At 40.3% G+C, this 17500-nt stretch overlaps 1 protein-coding gene across 3 annotated transcripts in view; it reads left to right on the forward strand.

Annotated features, from left to right (window-relative positions):
* LOC115219665 (MYCBP-associated protein-like) overlaps positions 1 to 17500 on the forward strand; it is a 133868-nt gene that overhangs the window by 11637 nt on the left and 104731 nt on the right. For all 3 annotated transcript variants that reach the window (XM_036509586.1, XM_036509588.1, XM_036509589.1), the window contains exon 3: positions 4326 to 4387. In XM_036509586.1, the coding sequence (XP_036365479.1) occupies positions 4326 to 4387 (62 nt within the window). The remainder of the gene's footprint in view (positions 1 to 4325; positions 4388 to 17500) is intronic.

The following is a 17500-nucleotide window of genomic DNA, read 5'->3' on the forward strand; positions in this document are numbered from 1 at the left end:
AACCGATCGTGACGATGCCGGACCCTCCGGCCCCTGTGCAGGTGGCACGTAAAAAGCACCCAATCCACTCACGAGTGGTGGGTGGCGTTAGGAAGGGCATCCAGCCGTAGAAACTCTGCCAGATTCAGACTGGAGCCTGGAGCGGCCCCTGGCTTCCCAGACCGGTCAAAACCGTCCAACCCGTGCTAGGCGGAAAGCGGACGTTAAACGATGATGATGATGATGATGATGATATATATATATATATATATATGTATATATATATATGTATATATATATATGTATAGTATATATATGTTATATATATATGTATTATATATATATATGTATATATATATATATATATGTATATATATATATATATATGTTATATATATATATATATAGATATATATATATATACATATCTATATATATACATATATATATACATATATATATATATATACATATATATATATATATATACATATATATATATATATACATATATTATATATACATATATATATATACATATATATATATATATATAATATATTGTATATATATATATATATGTATATATATATATATATGTATATATTATATATAATATGTATATATATATATATATGTATATATATATGTATAATATATATATATATGTACATATATATATATATAAACATATATATATATATATATATATGTATATATAATATATGTATATATATATGTATATATATAATGTATATATATGTATATATATATGTATATATATGTATATATATTATATATATATATATATGGTGTATATATATATATATATATATATATATATATATATATATATATGTATATATAATATATATATAGATATATATATATGCGCATACATGTGTATTTGTGTGTGTGTGTGCATTAATTTTCTTGGGTCATTCAATTTACCTTAATTGATCAATAGACCAATTGAGTAAACCTATCAGTAACGTACCTATGATGATTATTGGAAACAGATGTGAAATAAATTTGCTCTAACAAAGGAATTATATGTAATGACCATTGCATTGTTTTTTAAATACCACTCTGTAAAAACCAGTTTATCTGAAGCCCATCCACAGATTTACAATATGAAATTGTGAGGAACCATAACTTGGGACCCTACCAAAAGATTACTCAGAGTTCTTAACTAATCTAAGTAATATTGTTAGCCTGGTGGGCCAACAGAGAGCTTGTGAAGGATTTTGCCCAGATTGATAATCCTTCACTATTTGTTATGTGTGGTTATATATATATATATATATATATATTATATAATATTATATAAATAGACATGTGTACACACGCACACACAAGGAAGAAAGTCAAAAATTATATGCACACTCTGGTTTGCTGTAATTTGTTAAAACAAAAGCAGGGGTTGAACAATTACATCACTTTTCAACATAGTCTCCTTGCATTTCAATGCACTTCTTCCTGCAGTCTCCAAATTTGCTTATTCCTGTGGAGAAGAAGATTTTCGGCTGGTCACATAACCATTTAATGCACTGTTTCCTGTGCTTCTTCATCTGTAGCAAATTGACAACCTTGTAAAGTGGTCCAAAGAGGTGATAGTCAGAAGGAATGATATTTGGACTATATGCAGAGTGTTCCAGCAACTTGAAACCCAATTTTTTTAAATGGTCTCAATGGTGTGGACACCCATATGTAGGTATGGATTGTCATGCAACAATAACACTGGCTTTGACAATGGACCTCAGACTTTGGTGAGAATTGCTGGTTTCAGTTTGTTGACCAGTATTTCACTGTAGCCTTCACTGGTGACTGTAAATTCTTTTCTCTGGTAATCTTCCACTATAGGCCCTTTTGTGTTCCATAAAACAGCATCATTTTTTCCTGTGGAAGATTGAGTCTTGAATTTCTTTTCTGTGGCAATTCCAGGTGTTTCTACTCCATACTTTGCTTTTTGGATTCTAGCTCAAAATGATGGAGATAGGTCTCATCTCCTGTTACTATTCTCTCCAGAATAGCTTCACCTTCATTGTTATAGCAGTTGAGAGAGCATTGACAGATCTCCACAAGATTGCACTTGTACACTGTAGTAAGCTCTCTTGGCACCCATCTTGCACAAACTTTATGGAAACAAAGTTTGTTGTGGATGATTTTGTTTGCAGAGAACATGTCACCTTATCAATGGTCACCTGTCAGTTCACCAGAACCATTTCTTGAGTTTGTTGAATCTTCACATCATTGGTAGAGGTTGATGGATGTCCTGCTCCCTCTTCCTATATATATATATATATATATATATATATATATGTAAAGCTAAGATCCAAAGATAAAGGTATAGGAAGTTAGTACTAATGGAGTACCCCTTGTTTGGGTAATTACTACTTCCAAGGTTTCTGCTTGTCAGATCTGACTTTTCATCTCAAACCTACAATGTCATTCTAAAATTAAACAATCACACCATTGAAATCTCTAAGCTATAAGATAGTGCTTGATAAATTCCAAACATGTGATATTTAGGCGCAGGAGTGGCTGTCTGGTAAGTAACTTGCTTACCAGCCACATGGTTCTGGGTTCAGTCCCACTGTGTGGCACCTTGGGCAAGTTTCTTCTACTATAACCTCGGGCCAACCAAAGCCTTGAGAGTTTATTTGGTAGACGGAAACTGAAATATGCTCGTCGTATATATGTATATGTATATATATATGTGTGTGTGTGTTTGTGTGTCTGTGTTTGTCCCCCCAGCATTGCTTGACAACCGATGCTAGTGTGTTTACGTCCCCGTAACTTAGCGGTTTAGCAAAAGAGACCGATAGAATAAGTACTAGGCTTACAAAGAATAAGTCCTGGGGTCGATTTGCTCGACTAAAGGCGATGCTCCAGCATGGCCACAGTCAAATGACTGAAACAAGTAAAAGAGTAAAGAGTAAAAAGAGTATGTAAATATTATATTTGACACATTAATCTGAATGCCAAAGGGTTAAATGTATACGTGTTTGTGGAGTACACAGCCACTTGCATGTTGATTTCATGAGTGAGCTGTTCTGCTGATTGGATCGACTGAGACATTTGTCATAAGTGACAGAGTGTCAGTGCTGTATGAATGTTTCATTGCATGTAGCAACTTTGAATTCTGCTGGTTCAAATGAAGTTCGAGCCATAATAACTCCAGTGCTTTTGCTTCACATGACAGAAACCTAAGAGCTGAGAAAATCGCTGGAATACTAGCAGTTGTAGTAAAAAAAAACAAAACAAAAAAACTCTTTATTTTTTATATAATAACTATTTGGTTTTCAGGCAAATATTTAATCATATTTCATACCACATTAGTTAACATTGATTAATAACCCTGCTTGCCACTTAGTATTGAAATAAATGATATTTGCATTAGAAGTAGCAATTAGGATTTCTTTGAAGTATATTAATTAGTATGTTGCATTTTAAATGATGTATAAATTTAGTTAATGTGATGGTACCCAGTGACTTTCTGTAGGCAAGGGATATAGTTGATTTGACTACCTCTAAGTGTCTTTGAAATTGTAAACTGGTGGCATGAAACCAAATATGAGAATGCTTTTATTTTATGATTTCACTTAGGCATTGTGATGGTCAATAAACATTTGTTAGAACTCAATATATTTATGCTTTAGAATGGTGGTGCTTGACTATTTGCTTTCCTATGAACCCCCTTTGATTCCTTTGTTACTCTACTGGGCCCCATAGCCATTTGAAGTGTAAATAAAATCCTATTATATTTTTATAATTAAATATTATTAGGAATTATATTAAAAAATTGTTGAAATATTTTGTATATCATAGAAGTATAACCAGTTTTATTATACATAAATTTTAACGACAAAATCTTGTATGAACCCCCAAGGGCCTGGTTAAGGAGTCAATATTGCCCTTGCATCATTCTCCTAATGCTGTAGAGTGAAGCATCAGGAGAAAGAGGAGATAACCTCTCTGAATGATTGCATCTTACAGTCCGGATAGGTGGCGCTACGAGCTGATTTCGGTGTATTTACACCATTTGTCTATAGCAAGAAATTTTTTCCATGATAAAGCACAGTGAAACAGTGAATCACTTGCTTACGAGTTCAAAATTGCCACTGGTATATTTGAACTGCTAATAACATTGCATTTATACACATCACTGCTTAAAGCTCCCACCTCATAATTTATTTATGGTCAGCCACTAATTAGTGCTACCAGCCAACGTACAACGATTGGAATAACATAAGTGAGACTGACTCTCTTATTACCTTGCATAAATATCCTTCTGCATAAATATCCTCTTAATTTATAAATTATTTGATGCTTTATTACTTTAGATCTGTGGTAACTAAAAGTGCCAGTCCAGATGCTTCTATCAAGCCTGACAACTTTATTCATGGTATGTTATTTTTAAAATATTTTTTTAGATAATGGAACTTTGTTCTTACTTTATTCATAGTGAAAATTCTCATGTATTCATAGCTACTGCCTTCTATATATATATATATACATACAAACATATATATATATTTTGATTTTTCCAGTTTCAGCTCATGAGCTGTGGCCATGCTGGGGCACCGCTATTTGGTTTGCTATATGATTTTACCTCACGAATGCTTTTTAGCAACTGCCATTTGGTGCATGAGAGAGTTCGATGCAGCTGCCCTCATCTGCACCTCCTGCCGTGAAGTTGGTTCATCCGGGACACCTGACAGGAAGAGATCCAGTCCTACTTTAAAGACATCCGCATCTACACCATGCAGGTCCCTCAGGTTCTTCGGGAGGATATTGAAGAGCTGTGGGCCTCTGAAGCCCAGGCTATCACAGTATCTTGTCCTACATCTTGATGGCAAATTTGGAGTCCTAGGCACCACGCAGTGGCGCCCAGTTCTGGCATTTGTGTAACTCTCGATGCCGAAGTTTGGGACAAGTCCTTCCAGGATCTTCCAGATGTATATTATGGCATATCTTTCTCGCCTACACTCCAAGGAATAGAGTTTTAATCTCTTGAGTCTTTCTCAGTAGCTTATATTCTGCACAGAGGCTATCTTCTTCGTGTAGCTTCGTTGGATCGCCTCAAGTTCTGTGATCAACTTGACACTGGATGGTGACTATAGCTGATAGCAATAGTCAAAGTGGCTTAGGACAAGTGTCCTCCAGAGGACCATCATGGTTTCTTGTTCTCTTGTTCTAAAGGTTCTAAGAATCTATCCGGCCAGTCGTCTACATTTCATTGCCAGTTTAGCAACATGTACATGAAAGGTTGCGTCATCACTCATGTGGATACCCAGGTCATGCACTGATTGTGCCTCTGGGATTGCAATCCCTCCGGGTCCAGTGTATTCATTGGGTATTGCATTCAGTTTTGCATGCTGATAGCATAAAGCTTGAAACTTTTCAGCATTGAACTGCATGCTATTCTTTTCAGCCCACTTGTATATTTTGTCCAGCTTACATTGCAGGTGCTTAGTGTCTTCAGGGTTCTGTATTGCCTGTGAAACTTTTGTATCATCTGCATAAGTTGTGATCGTGGCTCTCTGCGTGGCTGAGGGCATGTCTGAGAGGGCCATTATGAACAGTAGTGGTCCCAAAACAGTGCCCTGCGGAACACCGCTCACTATTTGCGTGTTAATTGGCTACTACCACCTGACTTCTATCCTTCAGAAAGTCATGAAGCCATTCTCCCAATTTTCCAACTATGCCAAGATCACACAGTTTGTGACATATCATTCCATGATCGACTTTATCAAAGGCCTTTGCAAAGTCGAGATATATCACTTCCACATTTGAGTGGTTGAGCAGTCGTTTCAGCACCCAGTCATAGTGTTGTAGGAGCTGAGTTAAGCAGCTTCTTCCTGATCGGAAACCATGTTGGGTGTCAGGCAGCAAGTCATTTTCTTCAAGGAAGGTGATTAGTTTCCTTCTGACTATTCGTTCCATGACCTTGCTGATGTGTGAGGTCAGAGAGATAGGTCTGTAGTTCTTGGCCTCCGCTCTGCTAGTTCTTGAGATAGGTCTGTAGTTCTTGAGAGATAGGTCTGTAGTTCTTGGCCTCCTTTATGAATAGGGCATATTTTACCTTCCTTCAGTTTTCTTGGAAGTTTGCCAGTTGCAAGGAAGCTCTGAAAGAGAGACTGCAGTGGTCTTGCTAGGACTCTCTTACATACTTTTAGAAGGATTGCCGGGAATCCATCGGGGCCATATGTATATATATATATATATATATATATATATATGCATGTATACATATATATATGTATGACCGGGACCTTGACTAGTGACCTAGTCTGTGCTTGAGAAGACTTGGCAAGCGCAAGTGACACCATAACCTTGTGGCCTATGCCAAGGGTGTAACCAGTCTACTTATGTGTGCCTTTCCTTCATTGGACACTAAACTCTGCTTGCAAAGACCTATTGAGGCAAGTGAAATTGAAATCGATATCAAATTCGATGACTGGCATCCGTGCTAATGGAGCGCTAAGAGTACCATACGAGCGAAATCGTTGCCGGAGCAACAAGCTGGCCTCCGTGCCGATGGCATGTTAAAAGCACCATCCGAGCGTGATCATTACCTGCGTTGCCTTACTAGCACTTGTGCTGGTGGCACGTGAAAAAAAAACATTTGAGCGAGGTCACTGCCAGTGCCGCTGGACTGGCTCCTGTGCAGGTGGCACATAAAAAGCACCATTTGAGTGTGACCGTTGCCAGTACAACCTAACTGGCCCTCGTGCCGGTGGCACATAAAAGCATCCACTACACTCTCAGAGTGGTTGGCATAAGGAAGGGCATCCAGCTGTAGAAACTCTGCCAGATCAGATTGCAGTCTGGTGCAGCCATCTGGTTCGCCACACCTCAGTCAAATCGTCCAACCCATGCTAGCATAGAAAGCGGACGTTAAACGATGATGATGTAGTGAACTGGATGTGATGTGCCATATCAATTCGATATGATGTAGCCTACTACTAAATGTAGCGTATAGATATAAAACTTCAAGGTTCTTGCGTCAAAGTAACCAGTGAACATCGCTGAATCAACACTAAGAAGAAATAAATATTATTTGCATATGTTTGCTTGTTTACCTGGCTGGTAGTTAAAGAGACAGTAGCAATTCTAGTGATAGAGACAACAAGGATGCCTTGCTGGTTAGTAGTTGATAGTCTAGAAAAAGGTTGTTTGTCAGTAGAGAGTGAAAGGATAAGGAAAGCATGGTGCTGACTAGAAAGGAAGAAAGGATAAAGGTGGCAACATCTTTCTTGTGACCGAAAGGCTCTCTTTGCATGTCAAGCAAAGGGTGAAGGGAAGTGCTGCTCTTGGTTAAGGCTGTTGCTCCTTGGTCCTAGCTGACACCTAAGAGCCAGTGTTGCTCCTTGGTCATAGCTTACACCTGAAAGGAAGAGATAGAAAATTCTTTGTTATATAGACTATGATCATTAATGTAGGTCAAACCTTAAACAAAGAACTGACCTTTCCTTGACCAGCACAGGTCCTAGGGGGTGTAGTGTTTCTTCTTCAATCATCTAGTGTGGAGGATTTCCCTCTCATTTTGACAAGCAACAAGCCGGTGGATTTGGTTTCAAATCTCAGGCAGGGTCAAGCTAGACCCCTTATATATATATATATATATATATTTACATATTTATATATATATAATATATATATATATATATATATATATATATATATATATTATATATATATATATATTTACATATTTATATATATTATATATATATATATATTATATATATATATATATATAATATTTACATATTATATATATATATATTATATATATTATATATATATATATATATATATTTACATATTTATATATATATAATATATATATATAAAAACAAATGATCATTATAAGAATTAATTCATTAAACGGAGTTCAATAAATGTCATCAAATAAAATGAAATGAAGCAGATTTTGTTGTAAATGATGGATTATTCATCTATTCAATTTTCCCAAACAGCTGTTACTCTCAAAAAGACCATGATATCATAAAAAAAATAATGCATATTACTAGGTTGCTCTTTTGCTCTTTTTTTACTTGTTTCTACTTGTTTCAGTCATTTGACTGCGGCCATGCTGGAGCACCGCCTTTAGTCGAGCAAATCGATGCCAGGACTTATTCTTTGTAAGCCTAGTACTTATTCTATCGGTTCTCTTTTGCTGAACCATTAAGTGATGGGGGACATAAACACACCAGCATCGGTTGTCAGGCAATGCTAAGGGGACAAACACACACACACACATATATATATATACATACATGTATACGACGGGCTTCTTTCAGTTTCCAAATCCACTCACAAGTGTTTGGTTGGCCTGAGGCTATAGTAGAAGACACTTGCCTAAGATGCCATACAGTGGGTCTGAACCCAGAACCATGCGGTTGGTAAGCAAGCTACTTACCACATAGCCACTCCTGGAAAAGTTTGTGCACCATTTTAAAATAATGATTTTTTTATGCAAGAATTTATTCAAAAACAACAACTATTCTTCAAAACATGGAGCACAAACTTTTTCCTCAACTGAATATTATCATATAATGTCTTTTTGTACTCATCAGTAGATCATAATTATATATGTGAAGGCATGTGGCCTAGTGGTTAGGTTGTTGCACTCACAGTTGCTAGATCGTAGGTTCGATTCCCTGATTGGGTGGTGTGTTGATGTTCTTGAGCAAAACACTTTGTTTCATGTTACTCCAGTTCCCCTTTGATCAGTAGGGGATTGTTGGTCTAATTGCCTAGCCAGCAGGGTGGTGCTAGTTGAAGGTTAAAACAATGCAAAACGCATTGTGACCAGCGATGTGTAACAACATTTGATAGCCTGGTCAGTCACATGATCATGTGTAATATACATATTCAAATATGAAATAGAAGCAGTCCTAGTGTAATAATCATTATCATTTGCATATACTTAATGTATGTGGAGGCGCGTGGCTTAGTGGTTAGGGTGTCAGCATCAGGATCATAAGATTGTGGATTCGATTCCTGAGCCGGGTGACGTGTTGCGTTCTTGAACAAAACACTTCATTCCACGTTGCTCCAGTCCACTCAGCTGGCAAAAATGAGTAACGCTGCGATGGACTGGCGTCCCATCCAGCTGGGGAACACATACGCCATAGAAACCGGGAAACCGGGCCCATGAGCCTGGCTAGGCTTTAAAAAGGGCGCATTTATATTTTTTATTTATACTTAATGTATATGCTTTGTTGTGTGTTTGCCTGTAGGCTGTGAATTGGTGTGGTGGAGATTACTCTCTAAAAGCACTGGGTGGAAACTTTCTGGTGCTTTGGTGCTTTATCACTTGGTACTTTAAGGGAGAAATCTCCAGCACATCAAATCACAGCTCACTGGTAAGTACACAAAGCATAGATGTCAAGTATGTGTACTTGATAATGATACATGTATATGAGTGGGGTGCTGAAATGTTCCTGGCTTTGGGTAAAAGAAAATACAGGAGGATCAGTTAATTATGATTTTACTCAACATATTCCCCTCTCAGATTCACACACTTATTGCAGCGCTCCTTCAGTTTTTCTAAGCTCTGTAAAAGAGCTTGGAAAGTTGGGCCTCCAGTCAGGTCTTTTGTGATATCCTTAAAGCCAGGAACTTTTTGGCACCCTCTCTTGTTCTCTCTCTCTCTCTCTCTACACACACACATGCATGTAAAGTGGTTGGTGTTTGGAAATGCATCAGGCTGTAGAAACCACACCAGTTGAGCTTGGCACAGCCTTCTGACTTGCTAGCTCCTGTGAAACTATCCAACCCATGATAGCATGGAAAATGGATGTTAAATGCTGATGGTGATGATGATGATGATGATTATGGTGAGGATGATGATGTATGTGTGTGTGTGTTTGTATATTGGTCTCCTCATCTTGACATTATGCGATTGTTGTAAATGAATGTCATTCATTTCCAGTGTTCTGCAAAGACATGTCTAGCTATGGAGGAGCATTACCTTGCTTGGAAACATGTGATGGTTGGCAACAGGGAGGGAACCTGACCATAGAAAATCTACCTCAGTAAATGCCATCCAACCCATGCCAACATGGAAAAGTGGAGGATGACGACAACAACAACAACATCATTCATTTTTAGTGACCCAACACATAAATGGAAGGATGGGTTTCAGGGTATATTGACGGTGTGCTTCTAGGGCTGAAGCGTAACTAGGGTGGGGGTGGAGGCAGTCTGCTCTGGGCAATGCTTTTATAAGGACGACACTTTTAGATCTGCTGTGTGAGCTTGTTTAGGCTTTGGGGCCCATGGGAGATGGGAATGGCAAACTGGAGGGTTGCCTTGGATTAAACACACCCTAGCTATGCCACTGGGCTGGGATTCTGGGGTAGGAGTTGTTAGTGGTTTGGGAGTATTGTTAGTTAGTTAGTTAGTTAGTTAATTTGGCTCAAAAGCAAATAGCAAGGCCATGTAGGGGGACATGGAGTTAAGTACAGGGTGGTGTTCATGTAAAGAGTTCAGGCCACTTGAGGTCAAGGGAGGCTTTGAACAAAGCGGTCGTCGGCATCTTCACCATCTCGTCTGGCAGCTTGTTCCACGGATCCGCAACCCGGACGGAGAAAGCTCCTCTCCTTCGATTGCGATGAAATCGTCGCAGGTAGAGCTTTTCGGAATGACCCCGCAGCCGACGCTCTGGAGCAGGAGTGAAGAACAGCTCTTTCGAGAGGTTACACTTTCCGCTTATGATGTTGTGGGCGAGAATGAGATCACCACGGCGGCGGCGTTTTTCAAGAGAATAAAGGTCGAGCGTCCTCAGCCTTTCTTCATAGGACAAATTTTTGAGACCATGAACCATGCGAGTAGCCAGCTTCTGGACTCTTTCGAGATGCTGTATGTCTTTGAGGAGATAAGGAGAAGAGGCTTGAACCCCGTACTCCAATATGGGTCTCACCAGCGTGACATAGAGTGGTAGGAATATGGCTGCTGTGAGCATTCCGAATGACCGTCAATGGGGCTCATTTGTTGATTAGATCTAATTTCATTTAGCTCTTATATTTCAAACTCTTATTAATTTTGCCTGCCTATAACGACAGTCCCGAACAGCAAACAATAGGTTCATTGCAGTCACTAGTTAAGCAGTTAAGAACAGAAACACCAATTATTATACGAGGGAGGTAATTCAAACGTCATAAACATCTTGACTACAAATGCTAACAGATTTTGTGAGATGTGACTCCTTAGATCTGGGGTGCATTCATATTGCATTGTATTTGTTGGTCATCTGGAAGAGCATGTTGGTGACGGTCAAGTTGCACACATGGCCTTCTTCCTGTGTGTACGCATCACACCTTCCCAGCCCGTGTAGTTACTTCCCTCTCTTGCAATGAAATTGCCAAATACCACAAACTTATCATTTGCAAGAGTAGAATTCACAATAGAATCAAGATACGCATAGAATCCTTTTTTTCAAAACTCAGAGTTGGTGAGGGTTAGGACACAGGCACTGATAATGGTAGTGTGCCAAAAGGAAGGGGTAAGGAACTGAAGATTCATCAAGCACTCATTTATGCTAACAGATATATCAGGCAGCTTTTGAAGTAGGCTATTCTAAATGATAAATCCAAGTCATGTGTCATATCCTGAATGCCTTCGTCTTTGTCATCCCTCTTCCAAAACAATATGTCACTTCCTTCCAGTTCATATCAACTTATGACTCACCAAGAACAGCAATGTCAATCCTGTAGTGAGCCAATTGTCTTGCTATAAGGGTTGTTCTCTTCTGAGGTCTTCATGCAAGAGAATGCATGCAGTCCATATTCTGTCAATGTGTCCATAGCTGTCAATGTGATGTATTTATTTTCATCCACTGCTAGTGCCATGTAAAAAGCACCCAGCACACTCTATAAAGTGGTTGGCATGAGGAAAGAGCATCCAGCCATAGGAACCATGCCATAACAGACAATTAGTGCCTGGACAGTTTTCTCTGGCTGGCTTATCAAACCATCCAACCCATGCCAGCATGGAAAACGGATGTTAAACAATGATGTTGATGATGATGCAGTTAAGTGTAAGATGCTGCTTGATTGCCCATTAGTTTTAAGGCAAGTCTTTGTCTCTTCTCTATTCAGATTGGCCATGCTGTTTCTAGAAAGGGCTGCTTAGTCATCTGGAACATGATGGATCTTCATTTCTGCTCTAAGTTTAATAAACTACAACTATAGGTCCACAGACAGTCTACATGCTGGTTTAGAATTATGGCTGCTAATGGAAACCACTAGCTATTGCTTTTCCCTCATCCCTCATCATCATAGGAATTGCTCTCTTAAAAAGATGATACACAAAAAACAAAACAAAAAAAACCAGCACTGTAGGTGTAGGAGTGGCTGTGTGGTAAGTAGCTTGCTTATGAACCATATGGTTTCGGGTTCAATCTCACTGTGTGACACCTTGGCAAGTGTCTTCTAAGTTAAGTTAAGTTAATTTTTTGGCTCAAAAAGCAAAAAGCAAGGCCATGTAGGGGGACATGGAGTTATGTACAGGGAAGGTGTTCATGCAAAGAGTTCAGGCCATTTCTGGTCAAGAGAAACTTTGAACCGAGCGGTCGTCGGCATCTTCACTATCTCGTCCGGCAGCTTATTCCACGGATCTGCAACCCAGACGGAGAAAGCCCCTCTCCTTCGATTGAGATGAAATCATCGCAGATAGAGCTTTTCGGAGTGATCCTGCAGCCGACGCTCTGGAGCAGGAGTGAAGAACAGCTTTTTCGAGAGGTTACACTTTCCGCTTATGATGTTGTGAGCAAGAATGAGATCACCATGGCGGCGGCGTTTTTCTAGAGAATAAAGGTCAAGCGTCTTCAGCCTTTCTTCATAAGACAAATTCTTCAGACCAAGAACAATGCGGGTAGCCAGCTTCTGGACTCTTTCGAGATGATGTTTGTCTTTGAGGAGATAAGGAGAAGAGGCTTGAATCCCGTATTCCAATATGGGTCTCACCAGCATGACAAAGCGGTAGGATTATGGCTGCTGTGAGCATTCCGAATGACCGTCGAATCAAAAACAGAACTCTGCATGCTTTGTTGGCAGCATGGACGCACTAAGCCAAAGGTGAAAAGGAAGAATCCACCAAGATGCCCAGGTCCTTTACCTGGTCGGTCCTCTCCAGTAGCAGACGACCTGGCTCGAAATCAAGTTGAGTTCCAGGAGAAGAGCCAACAGGCAGATGACAGCACTTTGGCACGTTCAGACACAGGTCCCATTCGTTAGACTATCTCCAAACTTGGTGGAGGCATTAACGAAGATCATCTATATCACCGCGAGGAGCGACCAGTTTGACATCATCGGCAAATAGAAGGGTGTGTTGCGTGAGGTCGTCGGGCAAGTCATTTATGAAGACTAAAAACAATAAGGGCCCAAGCACTGAACCTTGAGGCATACCACTGCTCGCACTGGAGACGTCGGACAGCGAACCGTTAACTTGGACTTGGAAGGAGCGATCTGAGAGGAAGGCACCAACCTATCGTACAATATCCGGATTGAAACTATATGCTTGAAGCTTGACAAGTAATAGGCGGTGGTTAACCGAGTCAAAAGCTTTGGCAAAGTCCAATAAAACGATGTCAACAGCATCACCATCATCCAGGATACGCGTCACCAATTCTTCCATTACCAGTAAGTTGGTCAAGCATGATCTCTTCGGCATGAAGCCATGTTGGGAATCAGAGATAGAAGCTGTGTTTTGGAGGTGGAGCAACATACTTTTCTTAAGGATGGTTTCGAATATCTTGCTGATTATTGAAGTAAGGGAAACCGGTCGGTAGTTAAGCGGGTCTTTGCGGCTCCCTTTCTTGAAAATTGGGCAGATTATTGCCGTTCTCCAGTCTGCAGGTATAACACCCGTCGCCAATGACATATTGAATAGAAGTGTTAAAGGTTCACAGATGACCGGAGCCAACTCTTTGATAACCCGTGGGTGTATGCTGTCAGGGCTGTGAACCTTGTTGACATCGAGGCCTTGAATAACGCGTTTGACTTCGTCCCGAATGATGACCAATCTAGGCATTGGAGGTACCGATCTATCAAATGGAGGGGGTTCATGACCATCATCTTGTTTGAAAATTGTTGAAAAAGCCTCGGCAAATAACTGACTCTGCTGATAAGGGTCCTCAATTGATACGCTTGTTGAGTCTACCAACGTTGCAATTTGGTTGTTCAAGCAGGAATTCCATTGGACATGGGCAAAGAACGTTTTTGGATTGTGACTGGCGTTTGCCACGATTCTGTATTCATATCTGAAATGTTCTTCTTTTTCAATTTTCACAGCTCAATCTCGTTGAGTTTTGTACACCTCAAAAGCTGCAGTTGAATCTAGATTTTTGAATTCAGCCCAAGCAATATCTCTGAGTCGAAGTTCTTGTTTAACCTTCCTCGTCACCCAGGGCTTGTGTTTCTTCTTCTTGGGAAGCCCAATGGGAACTGCTTGGTCAGTCAACCAGATTACATATGCTTTGAGGGACGACCATAGTTCGTCAACTGAGGACATCGTCATCAGGGATCACCAGTCCAAAGCGCGGAAGCCTCTGTTAGAATTTCAAGATTGATTGCAGAGAAGACTCTACGTGGCAGCGAAGTAGTCGTGGGCATAGAAAAAGTTGTGTGCATGTCGAACTTCAGGACCGCATGATCACTCTTGGCAAGAGGTGCGCACACAGATATGTCTGACACTGATCTTGGATAGCGGGAGAATACCAGATCCAGCATAGATGGCTGCTGCCCAGACCGATGCCTTGTCGGATATTCAACATGTTGCGATAGAAAACAATCTTCAGCCACGTCAAGAAGGGCCTGGCTGAACCGGGAAGATGATGTACAAATTGATGAGGGCCAGTCGATCATGGAAGCGTTGAAGTCTCCTAATATCAAACAGTCATGAGAAGCTGAAACAAATCTTATCACTTCGAGTAAATGAGCATCGTCCTGGGGGTTGGCAAGAGGTGGCCTGTAGACAGCTAACACGGGCAGGCAAAACCCGGATAGGCTCAGCTTGCAATAGACGACATCGAATTTTGTTGTAGGTTGAATTTTGTTGTAGTGGGTAGAATACCGCTGGACGGTTTGAGATCAGATTTAACATACACAGCAACACCTCCACGTCGCCTTTTTTCTCTGTCACATCTGAAGAGGGCGTAGCCCTGTATGTAGATTCCCGAGTCCTTTACTGCTGGAGTCAGCCAAGTCTCGGTGATAGCTATCACATCTGGGGAATCACGCATGGCCAGTGTAAATAGTTCGCTGAACTTTGGAAATAAGGAGCACGAGTTGGTATAGACGATGCTCGCATGGCCAGTGTAAATAATTTGCTGAACTTTGGAAATAAGGAGCACAAGTTGGTATAGATGATGCTGAGCTGTGAAGTTTGAGGGGCAGGAATTAGGGAACAAGCAGAATAAGGGGTATCAGAGATAGCATCATTGTTGGGGGTATCTACTTTACTTCGATTCGCCCTCGATTCACTTTCCCTGTCAGCACTACAGCATGCAACCAGAGGTAGGACATGATTATTTGTCCATCTTGGATGCGTAAACCCTTCTCTCCCATCTGTTTTCTCATCTTCAGTTCGGATATTAGGTTTCTCCAGCGAATTCTCTCTCTCAGTGAGTATTCCTCTCGAAAACCCATATTGGGGTCCTCCCAGGCATGCTTCTGAGCTCTGTTCAGAAAGGTTGAAGCCTTCTGATCGGAAGAAAAGATTACTCTTATTGGGCGTGGTCTAGTGTCTGAGGTTGAGTTCACTTGGAATCTTCCTAGCCGAGCGACCTTATGGATACTGACATTTTCGTTGACAGAGAACAATTCTCCAACTAAAACGGAAACAAAATTTATGTCATCTTTTAGGCGGTTTATGCCTGTATCACCGGTGGATTCAGCTTTACCATAAATGATTGCTGATCTTGAGTGGGTAAAATGGTCTTTCTGTTCTCTCCTGTGAACTGCGGCATTCGATTCTTCATCGGATAATTTAGAAAGGGCAGTTTCGTAGCCGTCAGACTTACGTAGGCCTACTGTAGCCTCAGGCCGACCAAAGCCTTGTGAGTGGATTTGGTAGACGAAAATTGAAAGAAGCCCGTCGTATATATGTATATGTGTGTTAGTGTGTGTGTGTTTGTGTGTCTGTGTTTGTCTCCCCAACATCGCTTGACAACTGGTGTGTTTACGTCCCCGTAACTTAGCGGTTCGGTAAAAGAGACTGATAGAATAAGTACTAGGCTTACAAAGAATAAGTCCTGGCGTTGATTTGCTCGACTAAAGGCGATGCTCCAGCATGGTCACAGTCAAATGACTGAAACAAATAAAAGAGTAAAAGAGTAAAGCGTACTGGAAGATTGTGAAGAAATGGCTGTAACATGAAAGCAACCCTGTCATTCATTTAGACACAAAAATCTGGCTCCATTGGCACAGAAGTGTGTTACATCTGGTAACTTCCTCTGTTGTAGTGATATGCTCTGATTTACCCTCCATACTCCAGGTGTATTGCTTTTATGCCCTTACATATATTCCACACTCAGGTGTGTTGCAGAGTCATCTTCCTAGCCATTGAACCTTAATTCATTTCCCTGCTTGGTCCATGGGATTACTTTTCACAATCTTGAATTAACAAATCTTAATTTCACCAGTAATTCTAAATGTGTCAGTAACTCTTGCCTAGATTACCCAGTCAGTCAAAACTGTTGTCCATTATGTGACTGCTGTTACATGCAAACAGTGACTTGGAGCTATTGGTGAGAACTGATAGTCAGGTAGAGATCAAAGCAGGCTGCTCCAAACCCCCATCCATGTTTATCTGTTGGAGCGACAATGACCATCTGGTCATCCTTAAGGATTTTCTGGTAGCTTGAGTGGTGACTTTGTTTAAAGTGAAGAAGAGTTGTACACTGTCAACCTCATTCTCTCCTCTGGGCCATTTTCAATCCAGTATCAGTCTACTCTGCAGGGTGGTTGATGTTAGGAAGGGCATCCAGTTGTAAAAACCCTGCCAAAACAGACACAGCAGCCTAGAGTAGTCTTCTACCTGACTGGCTCCAGTCAAACTGTTCAACCTATGGCAGCATGGAAGGTGAACATTAAATGATGATGATGGCAAGACCAGGTCAAGATGATTGGGGGATGGTGACTGATACAGTGGATGACCAACATGTCTTACTTACCTCAGCTTGCTCTCTGCACTCCATAATGCATTGCTGCAACCACCTCACCCTCGGTTGAACCATGAAGGTTTCTTCTGCAGATCCATTTGGATCCAGTCTTCACATGCAGAAGTTTACCTACTCCAAACTACTCTAAAGGATTACAGGTAAGTTCACTGCCATCAATTCACCCTGAAGAAAGTTCACCGAGAAAATATATCCACAGTATCTCACTATTAATAGTTAAAAAAAAAATTTATTAAAAATAATGGTGAATTGATGAAGATGACCTTTTCCAGCAGTTAATTGATGATGGTAAACTTACCCTGTTGTGAATTGTTGATGGAGCAG

This window comes from Octopus sinensis, linkage group LG15 (assembly GCF_006345805.1).
Source record: "Octopus sinensis linkage group LG15, ASM634580v1, whole genome shotgun sequence".
In the NCBI taxonomy this organism is placed as follows: Eukaryota; Metazoa; Mollusca; class Cephalopoda; order Octopoda; family Octopodidae; genus Octopus; species Octopus sinensis.